Source organism: Varanus komodoensis, unplaced genomic scaffold (assembly GCF_004798865.1).
Source record: "Varanus komodoensis strain SLA01 unplaced genomic scaffold, ASM479886v1 scaffold39, whole genome shotgun sequence".
NCBI classification, from domain to species: Eukaryota; Metazoa; Chordata; class Lepidosauria; order Squamata; family Varanidae; genus Varanus; species Varanus komodoensis.
Window position 1 is genome coordinate 787,108 of NW_025335922.1, and position 21,518 is coordinate 808,625.

Below are 21,518 nucleotides of genomic sequence, written 5' to 3' on the forward strand. Positions count from 1 at the left end.
TGTGGCCTGAACTCTGCCCCAGTCAGATGACAGAGTGCAAATCCCACTCAAGAATGCTCAGCAAGAGGCTTTCTTTGTGTCTGGCCCGAGCTGCGAGCTGCGGAAGCAAAAAAGGAGCATTTCATTCAACAGAACATATGCCTGCTATCCCAGGTTCAACTGCCAGCATCTCCAATACGGGAGACAGGGTCTTTACAGTGGTGACTCCCTGTCTGTGGAATGCCACGTCCATCCCACACACACTTGTCTGGTGCCTGCATTATGGTCTTGACAGTAGCAGGCAAAGACCTTTTTTTATTTTCCCAGGCTCTCAGATCAGTTGTAAGTTTATGCTTTTCGAGAGAAAAAGACTGGTGAAGGCATCCAGTCCGCTTCCCCAATCCTTAGCACTTAAACACATAGGCTGGCCTTTTTGCAACTGGTGCCTTTCACATATGGACTACAATTCCCAGCATCCCCCAGCCAGTAGCAGCAGAAGTTGCCCTAAATGTACAGAAGCTCCATGTCATGAGTGCATGTGCCCTATTTGCTATACATTGCACTTGGCTCTATGGCATCACAAACCAGCTTTTTCCGGGGGCTGCCATTCCCATGCAAATAGCCTCGAAGCCAGCCTTCCCCAATTTGGTGCTCTTCCAATGTGTTCAACCGCAATTCCTATTATTGCCAGTCAGCCTGGCAATGATGGAAACTGCAGTCCAACATACCCGGCGGATGCTAAGGTGAGGAAGGCTGACTCAGGGCACTGCTTGTTTGTCCCTGAAATCACACATCTGTTTGGTGCCTCCTTACCATTGACCAGGCTGGATGCTGGCTCACTGGAGCCCTCGCTCTGCACGTTGGCTCTGGGCCTTGGAACAGGGTGGGAGTTTGGGGGCGAGAGGGCTGTAGTGTCTGTGCTCTTCCGAGGGGCAGGGGTGGGTCTGGTCTCCTTGAGCTGCCCAAATTGCTGGCTACCTTTTTCCTGGATGAGCATGGCTGGTTTGGCTGGCAACGGAGGCCTGGATGGCATCTGGGAGCAAGGTTCAGTGCTGGGAGTTGAACTGAGCATTTCACTCCTAGGCTGGGAAAGAGGCATCTCAGTCTGTGACTCATCTCCATCAGCTGCTCTCTCCCCCATTTTTCCCTTCTGTTCTGTGGCCGATGGGCAGCTCTCCAGTACTCCATTCTCTTCCTCCGTGCAAGTACTCATTCCCTCAGTCCCTTGGAGTTCTCTGACATGCTGAAGATCTGGACTTGGCCTGCGCTCTCTTCTCACACTGAGGCCCAGTTTGCCACAATGCTCAGTACACACAAAGGTGCCCAGTTCGGGTCCAGGCTTGTAGGATCCAGGGAGAAGTGTGCTGGAGCATTCCTTACACCTGTCAGAAATGCAAAGTGCATTAGCAGCAAGTAATGTGGCCTCATCATCACAAGAGGAAAAAAAATCTAGTTCACAGCTTTGCAAGATGCTGGGCAAAGTCACTTAACTTCTTGGTTTCTCAGTTGCGTAGACCCTTAGGTCCTCTCTCTCTCTCTTGAAATGGCATTTCATATTTTGCTCGAAGAGGGCTTGGCACAATTAGAAGACCATGCCTCATAAAGAAAGGTGGGCTATGAGAGAACAGGTGCAATAGACTTGGGTTCGAAGAGCTCACCTGAAGCACTGACGGTGGTAGAGTCTGCCTTCAGCCAGGTAGCGCTGAACCAGATGAACATGTTTTTGGCAAGCTGCACAAGTGCTGCTAAGGGTGGTCCTCTGGGACCGCTCTGCTAAGCCTTCAGAAACATCATCCTGAGACAACAAGCGTTGAAAAGAAAATGTCTCCAGAGTCAAAGTGATTCATGCACTCGTTATGATAAATTAGCCTCAGAGTTTAATGTGACTTACTCAAATCTCATTCATCCACTGGGTCTAACTGTTATATCCAGACTATATAACAACATATGAAGAAGCAACCTATCCAGTATTCCTTGGACCAGCTCTTAAGAAGATACATTGGTTCCCATCCAGTCCTGGAACGAATGAAGTAGAGTACTTGAACCCAGTACTCTCCAGATGTGTATTAAACTACAACTCTCATTCTCAGCCAGCACAGCTGGGTATGCTTGCTGGGGATGGGGAGAATCATAGCCCTACACATCTGGAAGGTGCCAGGTTGGAGACAGATGACAGCATCTTTAGCACATGTCCCCCTTCTTGTGCTGGTTGCCAAAGTGAAGGCAGAAAGTACAACCTTCCAATCCTGTCCAAACATGTATAATCTTTTCAGCCTGGGTAAATATATTTAACAGAATCTACATGACCAGGTTTACATGTCTGCTATTTGCTCTGGGCAGAATTTCTGCCACTGACTCCATGACAACCAACCCTCTCCCTCCAAAAAATGTAACCACACAATCATCAATATGTACATATCTTAAACACGCCCTAAAATAGTAGGAATAACCACAGATCTCTATACCTGGGTAACTAAGGCCCTAGTGATCTATTGTATATGGCACAACAGCTGTGTTTAGCCTAGCAGGCAACATGATCAACACACGTGGGTGACACAAACACTGTCTGCACCCTCTTTCTTGAAAAATATATATATCCCTGAGCCAAGCACAGAAGAAATACAAACACTACCATGGTAAAAAAAATATCCAGCTCATCTGCTATCTGCTGGAAAGGCACCTCTGGTTATACCTGTCAAAGTCCAGCCTTCCAGAACAGGGCCCTCTCAGGTGGTAGCACAGCTGGGGTGTGGAACGCCAGGTAAAAACAAATAACATTTTTCCCAAAAGATTTTTTGACTAGATGGTTGGTCCTATTTATTTATTGCTTTATCCCCATTTTTCCTGAGAGGAACCCAAGGCTGGTTACATTATCTTACTTTCCAATTTATCTTCACCACAACCCTGTAAGGAATATTAGGCTGAGAGTCAAGGACTGGCCCAAGTCACTCAGGGAGCTTCAGGGCCCAGTGCAGACTAGAACTCAGATCTCCTGAGTCCCAATCCAGCTATGTATGGAATTTTTGACACTGTCTGATTGATCTGCATTATTATTAGGAATTATTTTTGTGATGACATCACAGAGCAGTTCAGAGGAAAATTGCAAGTTATACGAGACATTATGACTTATATCCTGAGCACTATTTGCCTAAGCATCTGCATAGGTAAAGCTTGTCATGGTGTCCAAACCCAGGGGCAGTTAGTAGTTTATTGGAGGGTTGTTTCCCCCTCTAGCAAAGTTTGGATGTCACAGCAAGCTGCTCCCAAGCGGGTGATTAGGCAAATGGCTTGTTCAACCCATAGTAATCATTCCAGCCAGGTCAGTGTGTCCTGTGATGCTCCCTGGGATTGCTTTGTAAAGGGCAGGCTATACATGGCATATATGTATAAATAATCCACCAGTCAGTCAAGGCAAGGGCTCATACATGCTTCATAGCTGAGTAGACCAAGAAGAGGAGGGGGTGATAAATCATCCACTTCAAATCATTCTCTTTTGGAGAGTGCCAATTCAGAAGCTTTGGACCAGAAGGAGGTTAGTGAGATCTGACAGATCAAATGAGCTCCACTATTTGGCAGACTAGGTACCTGGGCTACTGATGTCATCCCAGAAGCAGTCACAGGCCTGTGGGCTGCCAGAGTCGGCGAGGAGGCAACCAGCGGGCGCTTCATCGATGGAGGGACCTTGGCTGCTAAGGCAGAGAAAAATGGAATTCAGACCAAGAATGACAGCCTATTTTAGCTCAAAGCTCTAATGCCAGGAGCTAAGACTTGGGAAAGGCATTTGTACCTTCCGATTGGAGATGAGAAACTGCACCAAAGCTGGGAAACCAGCAAACTACCATGGTACCTTGGCTCATCAACTTAATCCATTCCAGGACTCTGGTCGTGACCCAAATTGGTCCTGAGCCAAGTTAAATTTCCCCATAAGGTTCAATGTAAATAAGTTTAATCCGTTCTGTAACCATTTTTTAAATCAGAAAAATGTGAAGCAAAGTCACAACAACAAAGATCGAGGTCATCTCACCCCACCCCCCAAGCACAAGCACAGCCATCTCCCTGCCCCCCCCTCCCCCAGCACAACTGAGATTGCACCTGTCATCCCTGCAGGCACCCGTCATCCCAGCACACTGGGGGGTGGGGGGGAGAGACGGGCATGATTGCAGGCGCACTGGGGAGGGAGAGATGGGCGCAAATGGTGCGCTGGGTGTGGGGAGATAGCCTCGATCGCCGTTCCGTTCGTGCAGGGAAGGTGTGCCTGATCAGAGGCGCACTCCTGCAGGAAAGACAGGCAGAATCTCAGCCACGTCTCCTGTGGTTCTGCTTTGCTGCTCCCGGCTTTCCTGCATGAAAGCAACTGTGATCCGTGATCAGAGGTGCACGGCTGCACGAATGACAAGTGGATTCTCAGCAATCTGCCCCACGGCTCTGCTTCGCTGCACCCGCCTGTACTGCAGCGGCGTGCCTCTGGACACAGACGCCTTCCCTGCACGAATGGAACTGCGATCTTGGTCACCACCCAAAGCAGTGTTTGCGACCCAAGTAAAAATTTTTCAGTAATTTTTGTTCATGACCCGATTTGTTCATGAGCCAAAGCGTTCATGAACCAAGGTACCACTGTATTGGCATCTGGGGAAAGGAGGGTGTCCAGTCCTAAGTTTTTGCAATTCTAGAGGGGAAAATCAGCTAATTTTTCAAGACGCAATGGACCTATCTGGTTTCTTACACTCAGGCCAAGAAAAAGTCTTAAGCTAAAACAGGATGGCTTATATATGGGGTTTGGGCCTGCCCCATTTACCTGGAATTTGGCCCACAAGAGATCAGCTAAAGAAGACTCTAGCTTTCGGACTGAAAGCAGTCCTGCACTCCTGCTACAGGGCAACTGATACATGTTTAATAAAATAAAGAAACTAATATAAGCACAGACTTAACAGAACTACTTGCCATGGGCAAGCAGCCATCCTTGCCCTCTGAAGACTCAGCAGCAGACATTTTCTGCCTGTGCTGCCAACACACTGCACATAAGAGAAGGCATGAGTACCTCCCACAGTTTCTCTCTGTTTTCGTATATAGTGCAAAATGGCAGAATCCTCTCCTTCAAACCCTCTGAGTGTGCCACAGGTCTTCAGTGAGGGGGAGGTGTGATGGTGAGAATGCACACAGGGTCTCTGGTAAGCTAAGTTATTTTATGCGGGGAGCCGAAAATGATGACAGAGCATGCTGAAATTCAAAAACCAGGAGCTCAAGGATAATCTTCCACTGTCCTCCTCAGCTCCACAGTCAAAGGTGGCTGAGGAATTGTCCCTATTGCACTGTATTTTGGCAGTGGTTTGAGTTTCTGCCCACCCATCCCCACCCACTTAATGTGTCTAAAGGGTTCATCCCTGACCTTCCATATCCACCCAACTCAGAACTGAGCCTGGCATTAGACAAAGTAAGGCAGCCTCCTCAAGCAACTGATTTTGGGTGTCCCAAACGGTAAGCAAATTATCATTCATGTTAGTTTGGTTATATAGTTTAGTTTAGTTTCCTGGCACTGACACTTCATTCTTTTCAGCACCAGACCAAAACCTTTTTATGTTCCCATTATTTTAAAATTTAATTGTTTATTTTAGTCAGGTTTTTACTAAAGATATTACCCTGTGCCTTTGTTGTTGGACCATCCTGAGACTTTTATGTATAGGACAGGGTACAAAAGTTTTAAATAAAATAAAATAAAATAAAATCAGGGATGGGAGAAGTGAACTGATTGGATTTTCAGTCTCAGCTGCTCAAGGTCCATTTCCCACATTCCCCCCACCCACTCCAAGCTCTAGAAGTGAGCAGAGGTTCCTCGCATCTATGGAAGGAAGCTTGCCAGAGTGAGCAACTTCATGGATACTTTGTGAATTCCTAGTTTCTTGGGAGGGAAAGCAGCCAGTGGCCCTACACCAGAAAAGTGCAGAGGGTCCACCCCGTAGTACAGAAGAGCTCTCACCTTGGCTGGGGTTGTTAAAATGGTTGTAATACTGGGAGACATAAGTCATGATGCTGAGACAGTCAGGGACCTTCATGGAGACCATGTCGCTGGGATCCAGCAGGGCGGGGATCCCCAGTTCCTGCTCAGCTATCTCAAATGCCTGCAAAAGCAGCAGAAGAACAATTAGGAAGCCAGAGGGATGCAGACAAGCACACATGTACACACACACGGTGGATCAAAAGGAGGGATGCGGCAATGAAAGAGGAAAAAAGGAAACCCAGCAGAAGGCCAGCTCGGACTTTCTTCTGCCCTCATATCACCTCTTTTCTACTGCCTGCCTCTAATATAGCACCATGCCTGTTTTCTTTGGTTTTCTGTTCAGATGTTCTTCCTGACAAGTCCATCTAATTGCTGGTTTTCTATTTTCTGGGCAAGTTTCTAGCCCTCATGAATGAAGAACTCTCAGAAACTAAAGGCTTCTTGTGCATATCCTCTAATCATCTGGGAGCAGGACATCTTGCCAGCTTGCCCCTGTAGTTCTCTTTGTGTTTGTCCCAGCTTCTCTATCAATCAATCATACTCAGAGGGTCAGCACTACTGATTCCATCTAATGCCACCATTATTTCAGTGATGATGATGATGCACATACAATGCATATACAAACACATGCACACTGCTAGAAGGCACTCTAAAGGCACTGTGGACCAACACATCTCAAAGGCACGAGGCTGGGGAAGGCAGGATTAGAGGGTGAGGCTGAGACTATCACTGGGAAGACCCAAGTTCAAATGCTCCCAGTGAGCACAGGAAAATAAGAAAAGTTCAGAAAAATGCTGTACAAATTAGACATACTTAAGCTGAGAAGTGGCTAGCAGTAATAATGCACCAATACTGGTTAAATATGGACAAAACAAAGTGACTAAGGCTAGGTGAATTTTTTCCAGTCATGAACAATTAGTATGGTCAAAGAATATGGCAGAAATAATAGAAATAAAGTGCTATATTTGTTCCCAACATGGATCATTGGACAGCATGAGGCACTATGACCAACTCTCAGCTGCACCACAGACCTTATATGAGTCACCTTATCTCTGTTAGAGAATGCCTGGCCTTTGCAGATATAAAACCATAAATCACAGTGTGGTTTGTATATATTATTTCTATTTATTTCCAGTTGTAAAACCTTTTTTACATCATCAAAAGCAGCTTCCACAGAACATGACAACAATATGAAATATACAAAACTAGAAACAGATGCATATTAAATATATAAATACATGGAGAAGGGTACAACTGGGAGATCTCCCTGCTACAGATTTTTTCACAGACAAAAATTTATCTTTTCAGCTTTCTAAGGGTCATGCGGTCTTGGACAGGGATTTAAGCATGGCATAAATGTGGTGCATTCGTGCTGAGATCAAGGCAATCTCTCCACTGGAGACTCTGAAAAAAATACCTGAATATTTGCACACATGAAACGCAGGAACCCCCTATTTTGTTTGCTGAGTTGTTTTCCATCAGAAAAGAACCATAAAGGACTATGTAAGAACTAGTCCATCTCTATCCAGACCTTTGCAATTACATCAATGATAATCTACCCAGCCAAGGTTATTATTTACGGTTGCTTGGTTATCTTAGATAGGCCACAGGAGGAAATCAAAGCACATTCTGCTGCTGCTGTGGTGAGCCTGTTAGGCTGGGCTGCATGTTTGGGTCAGCATGTTTGCTGTGCAAACATGAAATCTACTACTCTGCATAGAATGAGGTCCACTGGGAATCTAAACTTGTTCCTTTTCTAATGCAAGGGAGCGAGCCGGTCAATTGAATTCAATCAAAGTAATTTAAATTATTGATCAATAATTAAAGAAATAAAGCCGAGGAAAGGATAAATTTAAATCAGTAATTTAAATCCATTTTCATTTTAATACTTTTCATGCATTTCTGAATAATGGTGCAAAAGGGATTTTCACTGTTTCATTCTTCCAAGCAGACTTTGCATCTTTTCCTAAACCAATCCTAAATATGTGAAATAATGTTTGACATGAAATAAATAATCAAAACAGAAATAAATTCCATTGTGTTCTATGGGATTTACTCTCAGATAAGTGGGTACAGAATTGCAACCTTAATAGGAGAAATAAAAAAGATGCTAGCTGGACAATTTTCTTTCCAGTATTGTTCCTTTCTCTTTCTGTGTCTTGGTCTAGTTTTACCCTCACAAAAGCAAAGTTGCAAACAAAAATGCCCTGTTAGGAGCAATAAATAGGCCAAAGCATGGTTTGATGGTTACTTGGCTGGAAAAAAAATCCTATTTCATTTTGTTACATACACACAATATAAACAATGTTTAAAATAAAAATGTTTCTGGCCACAGAAATCCTGGCAGACAACCAGTTATGCTAACAAACTAGCTTGGAAAATTGAGATGATTCAAGGCCTTAACCCAGAGTCTCTAACAAATTGCCAAAAATGGCTGTAGAGATAAGAGTGAGATACCAGATTTAACTGATTTAAATCAGTGGTATACATTTATTAATAAATCTGGCCATTATATCTTGATAATATAGAGTTAGGATATATAAAACTAGAGGGGAAACTAAGGCCCTCCAGTTGTTTCAGCCTACAAAAGTCCTAGCTAGCGAAACCAACGGTAAGGGATGATGGGAGTTGAAGGCCAAAATATCTAGAGAGTCACAAGTTGTCCACCCCAAATCACATTATCTACAACGGTAAACTTGTACAACTGTAACAGGCTCTACCCCATCTGCTTAGTACCCCCCTGTTATGTTGGACTACAATGGCCATGCTGGATGGGGCTCATGGGAGTTGTAGTCCAACACATCAGGAGGGCACCAGCTTAGAACAAATAGGGGTTTTCTGGTGGGCCACAAAAGCCATGAATGTTTTATTCTGTAGCAAAGCATTAGAATAAATACGTGCACACACAAAGCTACACCTTGAACAATATTCTCCCTTCCTTTTCTCAGTATTGGGTGCTTTCCCTTTTCATTCTATTTCTCACATATAGCCTATATGCCTTGCCTTGCCTTGGCCCAATTCCACCCTCACCCCAAAAGTACCACCCGGCTAACAATCCAAAACATTTGCTCATCATAGTCCATGTGTCCTGCACATGCCTCTCTTGTCAGCCTAGAGACAAGGAAGTAGGTCAAAATTCTCCAAGAAACAGTCAGCTACTTACTGAGCAATACTATGACTTTTCATAATATAAAAAGGGATCATGCTTTTACACCATGTGGATGGCCATTATTTGAGATGTGAACAAACGTCAGTGTTTGGGAAGCATCAAAACAGGAGTCTTAAGAGGCCACCCAGAAGGACCTTGGGGATGATCTCCCAAGAGAAACACAAGGCTGGCAACTTCTGGAGCCAGGCGCTAAACCCCAGTGCCTCCAATGTTCTGCCAGTCCCATTTGCCTAACATCCATCCCATAATAACAATGCAGGCTTTTATGCCATACAATCAATTAACTATAGTATTTAAACTTATTGTGCCATATTTTATGCTTTACTGCTCTATTTATTATGTTCTTCTAGTGAGCCTTACTTATAATGTTCAATGTCAAAAAGATGTTTCCTTGTGGTTCTTCATTTACACTAACTTACACAGCCTTTTAAGTCAGTGACATTGGTAAGACAGCCACTGATTCATCTTTAAGAAGTTATGTGTACCCTTGACATGCTTGTTCCCAGCTTTAATTTTAACCAAACTATTAAAAAGACTTAGGATGTTTAATTTAAACATCACACACTAGTGCTGTCATTGATTTTTATCCATACTGCTTCCAAGTCAGACCAGGAAGGAAGGCTCTTCCTCCTCCTGATGGTGTGCTTCCCCTAAAGCATTCCTAACACAATTTCAGGAAGTACAACATTCCTACTGCCATCAATGGTCTTCTTCATCCCAGGAACTACTTCAGGAAACACAGAGGGGTGCAGGAGTGCTGCCCACTGAAAAGACAGACAACAGCTCTGACCGATGCACTACCACCTGCCCCCTGAACTGTTTATGTTAGACATTCTCAACTAGATCCCCTCCAGATGTTCTGGACTATGCAGGTGAGCAGCCATAGCTCAGGAGCAGAGCTTGTGCTCTGCATGCTGAAGGTCCCATGTGTGATCCCTGGCATCTGCAGGTGGGGCTAGGAAAGCCCTATTCTGAAACCTTGGAGAGCTATCAGTCCCATCTTAACAATACTGGGGTAGAACAATCCATGTTTGACTCAGTATAAGGCAGCTTCCTACATCCTCATCCCCAGAACGCACAGCTAAAATATCTGGAAGGCACCCTGCTGGTAAAGGGTGGCTAACACTGCCAAAGAGCCAAGCCAATGTGTCTGTGTGCCTGTCCATCTACAGCTCTTGCGCCCAATAGATAACACTCCACCTGGCAGTTATACTGAGGCACAGGCATCAGGAAGCTCAGTCTCCATCTGGCTCCTGGGACATTTTGTTGGTGCTGTCCTTCCTACAAGCATGCATGCTTGTAGCATAACATTTTAGCATGTGGCTTAGAAACCTGTTTTCTAGCCTGGGATGGTTTGCGCTCCCCTCCCATCCAGATGTATTGGCTGGCTAGGGAAGATGGGAGTTGTATACCAACACTTCTGGAGTCAGGAAAGGTAGGCTAGAGTAACTAGCAGAATGGCCAAGCTTCAAATTCGTGCAAAATGTGGCAACTGGGCTGCTAACGATATCAGGACTAGATATATAATACCTGTCTTGAGAGATCTGTCCTGTTTTTCCATTGTTTGGGTATTGATTTTAACCTCTGAAACCCTAACGGCTTAGGACCATCTAAGAGTCTGCCTGTCTTACCATGAACTTTCCTGGGTCTTGCGATCTGCAGAGGAGGCCCTTTGTGAAGCACCTTTGACCAAAGCCTGTTTATTGCACGAGCGGGCTTTCTCCTGTGTTGCCTGCACACCATGGAACACACTCCCTCAACAACTACAATTGTCCTCTCACTCTCTTGGTTTTAGAAACCTAGTGGTGAAGGCCTCTCTTTTCGATTTAGGCTTTTCAAATATGCAGTTTCATCATTCAATGTTATTTAAAGGTTTTAAGGTCCTTGTGTTATTTTAAGATTTAACTGTATACCACCTTGGTAACATTTTAGCAGATATGCTAATAAATTTTCTCATTGGTGGCTGCACTCCACAGTGTCAGGCAAAGTTATATCCCAGCCCTATCCAAGATCCACATTTTAATGGAGGCCTCATGGACTGTGCCCAGACCTTTTGCATGCCAGGAACATCACTTTCCTATGGATTCTGATTCCACGATCTCCATGCACTTGGCTTAGCAGGCTACACTTTACTGAGCCAAAATATTCTTCACACACTTGCAGTTCCATGTTTCTCTTAGCACTGGTTTGTTTAATGCTCCAAGATGGTGGCAGACAAGCAGATCCTTCCCAATTATCTCTACGGACAGTCAAATTACCTTAGATGACTCTGAGGTGCACACAGTGCTTGAATTATGGGGGAACAGATATAGGGGAGGGGAGTTTAGTGGTGCTTACAAGTCCTAACCCCCAACTCTTCCAAATTTCAGCCAAATCATGTAATTGTCTAGCAAAAATCGGAGGGTAAAGGTGGCAGGCTTTTCTGTAATTTGGGCATTGTGTAAAAAGAAAACAGCAGTCAGATTCAAGAAAAGCGTGTTGTCAAAAGCAACCATGCTCCAAGGCAGGAATGGAAATAAATTTCAAATACCTTGGGGCCAGTATTGGATTTCTGGACACCTGAGCAAGTAGGAACCAAGATTTTTTTGTAGAATTACTAAGAGCAGCTTGAGCCAGGAAAGCACCAGAATTAAGTGAAGTAATGGGTGGTGAAGACAAAAGGTAGAGACTCACCAGGCGGTTGTTCTCATATACATTCTCCTTAGAAAGCGATTCATAATCCCTGCAGAGGAAAAAGGGAAAAAATTAAAACAAGTGATATCCAGGAAGTGCAGGAAACACAGTTCAATTGCAATAGGATCACACACAGATTTCTGAGGCAGCATCTCCAGGTGGCCATTACTAGGGAGTTACTTCAAAGCATAATTTCCAGAGTAGGGAATCTTTGTAGTTCAATCACCTTTGATGTTCCAGACAGGAAAAGAAACCCACCCACTGTGGACTTTTCAAACACACACACACTCACATACACACACACGGCAGGAAATTTAGACTGCAGAAGAACTTCAATTATAGCAGCACCAATGATAAAAGTAATCTTTGAAGAGAAAATGAAAGCAGAAAAGACACTTCTAGAAATAAACACCAATTCCATCAAAGGTACAGTTCTTCACAGCTTGGCCAAGAGAAGTTCCCAGTGGCCTATACTCAAAATCCAGGTGAATTCACACATGACATTTCAGCTAACATCAGTATGTAACACTGTATAGATCACTTCACATATGACATTTTCCCTGCACACATGTTCATTGGTGTACACACCAGCCTTCCCAATCACTGTTCCCATAAAATGTTTTCAACTTCAACTCCTGTCATCCCCAGCCAGCATAGCCAATGCTGAGGAATCCTGGGAGCCACAGTTTAAGGCATCTAGAAAACACCAGGTCGAGGATGATCGGTGTGTACATCCATGAACACTGCAATATAACAAAGTGTGTACCCTTGTTAGAAAATAATGCCTGATGATCATGATAAGCCCAAGACAATTTGAAGACAAGAGAGACATCTGTGTGGTCTTTAAACATTGTAAAGATATTTCTATAGTACATACAGAACACTGGAGTGTGTACACATCTCAGATGGGCTTTCAACTCATTTCAAATCCTCCATGCAAGTGTGCCCCAGAACAAGCGTTCAGAACCTTAGGCATGGGGACCAAATCTGGCTAGCCTGCCTACCTGCCTGGGTCCCAATCTGAGTCTCCGAGTTTCCTCAGATAGCTATGCCCCCTTCCTCTGGCCAAACCCTCTTCCACCCAGACACAGATTGTTTGGAGAGTTTATATGGCATGACAACCAACCACTGGCTGTGCAATTGGTTGGCTGTCATGTCACACAAACCTACCTGTGGTTAAGCAAAACCTGGATCTTATTGTGGTTGGCAAAATTCTGGGTATTGTTTGACCCATGATGGCATGTATCATTTGAACCCAGATGACGTGATCCATCATGGGTTAAGCTTCATAACAAGCAAGCTGCTTGGCAAGGGCCACAAAATCCCCTTCCTGCCATTGCCAAGCAGCCAACCCATTAGTACAGCTTACAGTTACCCCAAAGTACCCCAGTAAAGGCTTCTCTTGCTCCCTGCCATCCCCCAAGCTTTTGAAACTGCCAGCAGGAGAAAGCAACCACCAGGTCCCTGCCATCCCCACCAAGTGCTTTGAGCTGGTGGCAGCAACATCAAAGAGCCACTGTTCCAGCCTCTGCAGGGCGCTGACCACTTGTCCCAGCTGAAGCTGGAAGTTGCTCCAAGGGAATGAGCCCTGATTGTGTGACATGGATAAAGAAGAAAAAAGAGCTGACTCTGTGCCCATTTGCAGGTGTAAAATAAAGTATAAATCATAGAAGGCATGCATGGGAAGGCCCATCAAGATGCCACTAGGTCCTTTGAAGGAGTTGCCTGTGCCAGCCCCTCCAGGAGATTGCTAAAACTGGCTCTTGGCTAGCTTTCACAATCCTAGAGGGAAAAATTTAAAGGGATAGTCACAACAATAAGGAATTGGCTTGTGATTGTAGCTGCCAGAGAGAGGGGATTTCTTACTCCTGCAGTGTTCTCTGTGATACCACCAAGTGAAACAAGGAGAAAGGAAGGTAAAAGGAGTGCCACACCCATGACAAGCCAAATCATATGTCCGGCTCATCATGGGTGCTTTGCAGATTCCACCAACGCATACAGGTAAATCACTATGACAGCCTGATGCTACTTGAGAATGCTTCTGCTATGGCATTTCTGCAGACCTTATGTTTACAGTGTAGTGTGATGGTCAAAGTGTTGGGATGGCAACCTGCAGATGGGGCTTCTATTCCCCACTTGGCCATGAAGAACACTGAGAGAGCCCGGACCAGTCACTCACTCTCAGTCTTGTCTACCTAGCAGGGATGTTGTTGCGAGGATAAAATGAAGTGAAAGCAGGCTACATAAGTCACCTCTGATTCCTTGTAAGAGGGGGGGAAAGGCAGCATATAAATGCAATGCAGTAATAATGATGTTTTACATGCATCCAATCCATTTGGACATAATTTTAGTGCAGAATGGTAAGACCGTCAATCAAATGCCACTTTAATAATATCTCATTCAGTCCTGTTTGCAGTGACATTACTACAGCTGAAATTATGCTGTCACCTTTACTTAGCAATACCACTATTGGTTACCTCTTAAAGTTTCAGCTTCTGTTTGATGAAGGCAACTCACTGTGCTATGGACAGGGTGGTGTTACAGAAAAATACTTGTCATCATTTCCACCACCTTTTGCAAAGGAAAAATATCAACAAGCCAGGACATGGACTAGGAATGTCTGCGTTGTTATGCACGGACCATGAACTGTTATGGTTGAACAATCTCAGCACTTTCTTAAACAGAACCCTTCATTAAGTATCTCCATACTCCTGAGACAAAAAAACAAAGATCATCACTACTTCACCTGTGAGAAAACAAGCTATTTGATTATGCATGGGCAAAAGTCTAAAGTCAGCAGTAATTTATCATTGTGCACAGATTCTTTTAATGTTTCCTTTTTTTGATTTGTTCCTCGTATGCTACTGTATTCAACCCCTACAAAGCAAATCATTGCAGAATTTATGCTCACCTTCAGCCTCCACAACCCAGCACTCTCCAGGCCTCTTGATTACAACTCACAAAATCCCCTATCAACCTGAGTTATAGTCCACCACAGCTGGAGGACACCCAGCTCAGGGAGACTGTATTCTTGATACTTTCCCTGGAATTTAAATGGTGTGAAATTCAGGATCAGAAAGTATAAGCATGCCTGCAGCACTCTGCAATCTTACTTGCAAGTAATTTCCATTGTACTCAATGTAGTTAATGCCTCAAATATATGTATTAAGGACTGGTTGCCACACATTTTGTTCTTTTCTATTTCATCTTGTTACTTATGGCTGTTTAATAGGAGCAGTTTCAATTTGTGGGTCCCACCCAGTGATGCTCCTTACATGCAAAGTGACTACTTGGAAGAGAAAAAAGAAGTCTGAGGGGTGATATGATAGCATTCTACCTGAATGAGGAAGGACAAGATCTCTTCTCACGCATTCCAGAGTACAGGACACAGAATAATGGACTTAAGTTAAAAGAAACCACATTTAGACTGGACACCAGGTAGAATTTCCTCACTGTCAGAGCAGTACAACAATGGAACCTATTACCTGGGGAAACTGTGGGTTCTCCCTCACTAGAGACATTCAAAAAGCATCTGGACAGTTATCTGAGTGTCCAGTCATCTGTGTGAATTAGTGTACTGCGCTCAGCAGGCAGTTGGCCCTGATGATTCTGTGATTCTTACTGGTATGCTGGGTGGGTGAGGGGGGAGCTGATATACCTTTAAAGCCTTAATTGCTAGTCCCTTCAATACAGATCCTGAGACTGAACTTGAAAATTGCTTCACAACATTCTGTCATCCACTCTCACGCTGAATCTTGCACACCAACCTGTCCTTTCACTGCATCCGTTTCAGAGAAGCCAAACTCACAAAATGGTTCCCAGCCACAAATACCTATGCAGCACTACCCCTGAGTAGCAGTGGCCAACAACACTGTATGCATTGTGCTGGCTATTCACAAAGGGAAGCAAGTTCACATTTGGATAACAAAAGGTGGAGTAAAGATAGGCATCCCTGCACACACACCCCCACTGCTGCCCCAGTGATGCCAGAAAGATCACAGTTTCTCAGCCAAGTATTGTGCATTCATAAGCAAGATTTCCTAGCTGTGTGAGTATTTCAGTACTAACGCAACATGGCCTCAAGGGCTGGGCTTTCGGCATAGCTGTGGTTCCTTCCTATAGGATTTGGAAGGAAGCTGGACAGGATGCTGACAATGGAGAGACGAAAGTAGGTCATACTACACAGTCTGCCAATGTGCAACAGACTTTCTCAGCAACTAATTTGGAAAAGAGCCAGGCAGCACTTCTCCAGAGCCAGGTTTGACCTATGACCTCAGTTTGATGACTCCTGAGCAAGAGGAATTTCTCTCTGGCCAGGCCCTGAAGTGCTGCATCAGCAGATTTTGTTATCCCAGATGCTATTTTCTTTAGCTTCGAGGCTGGCAACAGGGAGTCAAGCAATACCCCTCTGGAGCCAAATTTGGCCTAGGGCCCCCATGGGCAACAGAGCAAAGGGATCTTTGTCCTTTACAACAAAAACTCTACAGTTTGGTACACTGTAAATCTACACATGGTCTCTTTTACCTAAACTTCTGTGCAAAAAATTTAGAAGCTGCAGCAGTGGCTCAGTGCTGCAAGAATGTGTAAACATTACAGACCAGATGCTTTATAAAAGGTGACTAAACTTGGCGTTACACAGAAGAACCACACATTACCAAAATATTGCAGCAGTCAGCAAAAGGCAGCTCTTGGAGCAAAGCTAGACAACGTATAACACATTGGCCAAGGTTTGAGAAGCTGTGCCTGATGCAATGTCCTCTGATTTGCTGGAGATGTCATAGGAAGTAGTTACCACCCTTAAACCAATGGGGCACAGCAGGCTCCAGTTAGCACATGGCAGGAAGCCAATGGGTTTGCTGAGTATCAATGAATGACACAATGCTCACAGATCATGGGAGTGGGGAGGGTCCCATGCTGATGGAAGAGATCCACTATCCTCTGCCTTCACCAAGGTCCGGCTGGTCACAAGAAAGTAATTTTAGAGCTTTCTGCTTCCACAAGGTGGGCATTGTATTCATGTCACGTGACAGTAGGGAATCACAGAATGTGATCATGGATACAGAATTCAGCTTCTTGAGAATTTATGCTTTCGTTTTCCGAAAAAGAGCAAGTTTCTAGCTCCTAAGAGTAAGAAGATATTCAATGCCTAGTGAAATCTCAGAAGAAGGAAGGGTGTGGGAATGCAGGCCAAATTTTATAAAATAAAACACATATTTTATTCAGCTTCTTGAAATCATTGTTGTACTGTTCTAATTTGATTCAATGTGTGTGCAGAGTGTAGGATTAAGCATGCAAAGCCCTGATCGTAAGGTCTCTGGATGTTGTGGATCATGCAACAGCATAGGAACATATGAGCTTTTGTAGTCTCTTGATTTCACTGTGCTCTGAGCAGCTTGTTCAACTTCTTTAAGGCTTTAGCTGGAATAGCCCATCCCGTGGAAGACCTTGCAATTGTGGCCTATTCACAATCCAGGCCAGAACCCATTAATATGCATTGCTTTATACATACAGCTTAGGAGGAGAGAGCTTCTGCTTTTGATCTGTCAAAGGAGTGGTTTCTGACCACTTCTTTCCATCTTTTGATCCTACAGCTTCCAAATCAGGGCATAGTTAAGTGGTTAAAATGATTCAACACTCCCCTTAGATGTTCCTTGGAAAATCCTTTCTTAACATGCCATGTCCTTGTAAGGCTCTCTGTGTCAAGTCGGCTATACAGTTCATGCCACTTAACTGAGAAGTGCTTACATAGGCCATCTGCTAGAAAAGAGATTTATGTCCTGGATATTTAACAGCTATGACTTCTGCTTAATGAGCAAGTAATTCTGTTTCAAGGAGAAGTCTTGCCTCTGTTCAATGCAGCTCTTTCAAGCCACTTGCTCCTGTGCTGCTTCAGGCTGTGCATTCTTCTAAACAGTTGCTTTTGGGACTCCAACAGCTGCCATATGCATTTTAAAGTATATGAATAGTTTGCTGTTTCCACAGATGTTTATCAGCCACTTGCCAGTATCACATGGTACTCGACAGAGGCCCTCCATTCCAGTCTCCCCCAACCTGGCACCCTCCAGATGTGTTGGACTACAGACATGCTGGGAGTTGTAGTCCAACACATTTGGAGGGCACCAGGTTGAGAAAGGATGATCTGCTCCATACCTAAGTAAAAACTCATCCCTTCCCCACTTGACAGAGCTGTGACTTAGCCACATAAACTCATTTGTCACAAGTTTGTCACTATTCATTTCTTCTAGATCTGTCCTCAAATGAAGCTCATCTAACGAGCAGCTCACCTTCTGTGTCTACACAGAAAACACCAGGGAAACCACCAGATACTGTTTGCACCATTCAGTTTTTTACTCTTGGAAGAACAGCAAATGTTCCATCCCAAGGGAATATGCGTTCATTATATAAACACAAGAGGAGGCCTCCTAGTGCACGGTAGCCAACCTGTGGGAAGCCCACAACAGGACTTCAATAGCACCCTCTCACCAATGCTCTCCAGTAACTAGTATACAAAGCAAAACTGCCTCCAATACTGAAGGTAAAAAAAGTCATCATACCTGCTAGTCACTGACAGGCTTATCTTCTATGAATTTGTCTAATCCCATTTTAAAGTTGTCCAACATTATAGCAATTTTCCACAGTTTTACTATATACTGCAAAGAGGGCTTCCTTTTAACTATCCTGAATATCATTCAGCTTCAAAGGATGGCCTCAGGTTCTAGTATTATGACAGAGGGAGAAAACATCTCCATAACTACTTGCTTCACACCATGCATAATTTTATTCACCTCTGTCATGCCATCCACTCACTTGCCTTTTCTTTAAAACTACAAAACCCTCTGTATAGAGGAGTCGCTCCTTTCTGCACCTGTTCTATTTCTGCAATAAATATGCTTTATGAAGTCTGGTGACCAGAACTATGCACACTATTATCTTAGTTATCCTTCCAGCGGCCTTGTGAGGTAACCCAGTATTATTAACATCATTTTGCATACTAATAGAACCATATTATGAATTAGCTGAGAGAGATGGTGCCTCGCTTAAGGTTGCCTTGTGAGAATTCATTTGTCTTTCTGGATCAGAACAAATGTCCACCTCAGTCCTTTTATCTGCTTTCCTCAGTGGTCTGCCACAGGAAAGGCTTTGACTCAGCGGCTGAGCAACTGCTTTTCACAGGAGGGTCAGGTTCAATCTCTGGCATCTCTAGGTTGGACTAGGAAAGATACCGCCTGCAACCCTGGAGAGACACAGCCAGCCAGTGCCAAGAATACCAGCCTTGATGAACCGATAGTTTGATTCCGTATTCACCTTCCTGTGTTCCTATAAAATTCTCCAATACAGCATGATGGGAATAACCATCCCCTGTTCATTGCCTACAGCATTTGGTAAAAAGAGATATACCTATTTTTAGCTGTTGCAGTGAATGGATGGAGCTATCCTCCACGAACAGGTCTCATACATTTAAAAGGTAACATGGGGGATCTATAGGTGCAAGATCCTGCACTGATCAAGGGGCTGGATTAGATGATCTTCTAGGAACCTTTCACCTCTAAAATTTTGTCCTCGTGACAACAGTGGGAGCAGAACATAAACAAACCTAGAGATGACCATTCCCTAAATGATTGTAGGCAGTGTTAGTTATTTCTATGTTATTCAACAAACACATTAAGAACTGGAGAAAAGTTCTTAATCACCTGGGAAAGAGGGAATCATGTAGCATCTTGTGAGGGGTTGTCATGCATGAGGACCGTGACCTGTTCTTCCCTGCAGTGGAGTGCAGGACCCATTCCAATGGGGCAAAGTTCAAAGAATCAGGCTTCAGGCTGGATAACGATCTGGGTGACTTTGGGCCAGTCACAGACTCTCAGTCCAACCTACCTCACAGGGTTGTTGTTGTGGGGATAAGATGGAGGAGGAGATGTAAGCTGCCTTGAGCCCTTTGTAGGAAAAAGGCAGGATATAAATTCAAAAATAAATAAATAAAATAAATATCAGGAAGTACTTCCTAATGGTTAGAATCCCTAGAATATGGAATTGGCTTTCAAGGGAGGTGGCTGAGGTTCCATCAGTGAGGGTGTTCAAGGAAAGACTGGACAACCACATGTTGAGGATTACATGAACAGAGCCAGCTAGAGCCGGGTGTCAGACTAGATGGCCTGGGAGGCCTCTTCTGACTCACTTTCTTTCTATATTTCTATGTAACTATTGCTCAATGGGAGCAAAAAGAAGGAAGAACTCAGAAAATAAGAAAGATCAGTATATAATACTCTACAAGTCAGAGATTTAAATGGCACTAGTATTTTTTCCTGGACCCTTAATCAGATCATAAGCAAGCAGCAGCCATAGACAATCTTCCATTGCAATGCAGGCACTGAAATCACTGAAATACTGAACCTGGGTCATCTTACCCTTGTCCATAGATGCTTCCTGTTTCTGGTGCTTCGTTCACACATCTTGTTTATAAATAGCAATCAGGAAGGAAGAATTGCATGGACAGAGACAATGAACAAAACCCTCCAAAATCACATGGGTAAGAAGGTACGTTAATGTTCAAAAGCAGGCATAAATTTGAAATAGTAAGAACTATCTTAGCCTTCTTCTCCAAGTGTCATAATATAGTTCCCAACATAACTAAGCAGCATAACTACTGTTCATAGATTATGGGAGCTACAGCCCCATACATTTGGAGGGCACAAAGGTTAGAGAAAGCTGCACTATCACAGACATAAAAGGTGGCAAGCATCATCTGTCTTCTTTCCAGAAAAAGATGCAACCAATCTACACCAATGACTGGTGTTCTAACTCAGAAATCCCATGGTGTGCTGGCTTAGATAAGGTAGTTCAATTGATGATGGGTTGCTCATAAACCTTAGAGCTCAGCTTCTAAGATTCCACTAACCCCAGAATTCAACTCCCTCTTTCCAGATTGGAAGCCTCCTCTATGATAGCAGAAAAGATAAACAAATATTCACAGAGACAATCCATGCATAACATCAGGGTAGATCATCAAAACCATCAAGGAATGCAGGTCAGAATTCAATTGAGAGTTTCTGAGAACTCCATTATTAAGGTTTGACATGCTCTCTTCACATCCTCATTAATAAAGCTGGGGAGTCCCACTCAGACTCCCCTACGTAGATCTCATAATCCCAAAAAATAATCCACAAATTCTCTTCCTCTATGGATTTCCCCTATGGATTTCTGCTATTCTTCTCTTATATACACTGTCATGTCTACCTGAAATCCTTTAAGAAAGATATTCTTAGCCTATGTGCAGCAGACCAGTAGTGGTCCCCAACTTCCACACAGATTGTCTAAAGATAGAATGCTGAACAAATGGAAACATTATTTGATTCATTTATTCTGATAACAGAAACAGAGGTCATTGTGACTAGGGCCAGATTATCAAAGAGAAGAGATCTCTGATACTGAGGCAGGATGAAATTTTCATCACTCTCCACTCTCAAGTCCAAACAGAGAAGCAGGATGAATGTCGAAATTGACCTGAGGCTAGAAGCTGAAAAGCATCACACCCGAATTCACCAAACTGTGCTCACAGACACAGGCATATCCACCCCATTAGAAAGGCAACAAAAACATGAATTATGTGAGTGTTTTAATTTGTCGGGGGGGGGGGGGGAAAAAGACTTTTTTTAAAGTCCCGCAAGCAAACAAGGCAATTTTCTAAGGGCTTGGGGTGGGGAT

At 43.9% G+C, this 21,518-nt stretch overlaps 1 protein-coding gene across 4 annotated transcripts in view; it reads right to left on the reverse strand.

Moving 5' to 3' along the window:
* MICALL1 (MICAL like 1) overlaps positions 1–21,518 on the reverse strand; it is a 40,186-nt gene that overhangs the window by 17,675 nt on the left and 993 nt on the right. For 3 of the 4 annotated variants that reach the window (XR_006415763.1, XM_044441007.1, XM_044441009.1), the window contains exons 2-6: positions 11,817–11,865; positions 5,954–6,095; positions 3,565–3,668; positions 1,638–1,774; positions 793–1,361 (exon numbers count right to left, since the gene is read on the reverse strand). Coding sequence is in view for 3 of the 4 variants with exons in the window: in XM_044441007.1 (XP_044296942.1) it covers positions 793–1,361; positions 1,638–1,774; positions 3,565–3,668; positions 5,954–6,095; positions 11,817–11,865 (1,001 nt within the window). In the remaining variant the exon portion in view is untranslated. The remainder of the gene's footprint in view (positions 1–792; positions 1,362–1,637; positions 1,775–3,564; positions 3,669–5,953; positions 6,096–11,816; positions 11,866–21,518) is intronic. The other variant, XM_044441008.1, reaches the window with a different exon arrangement.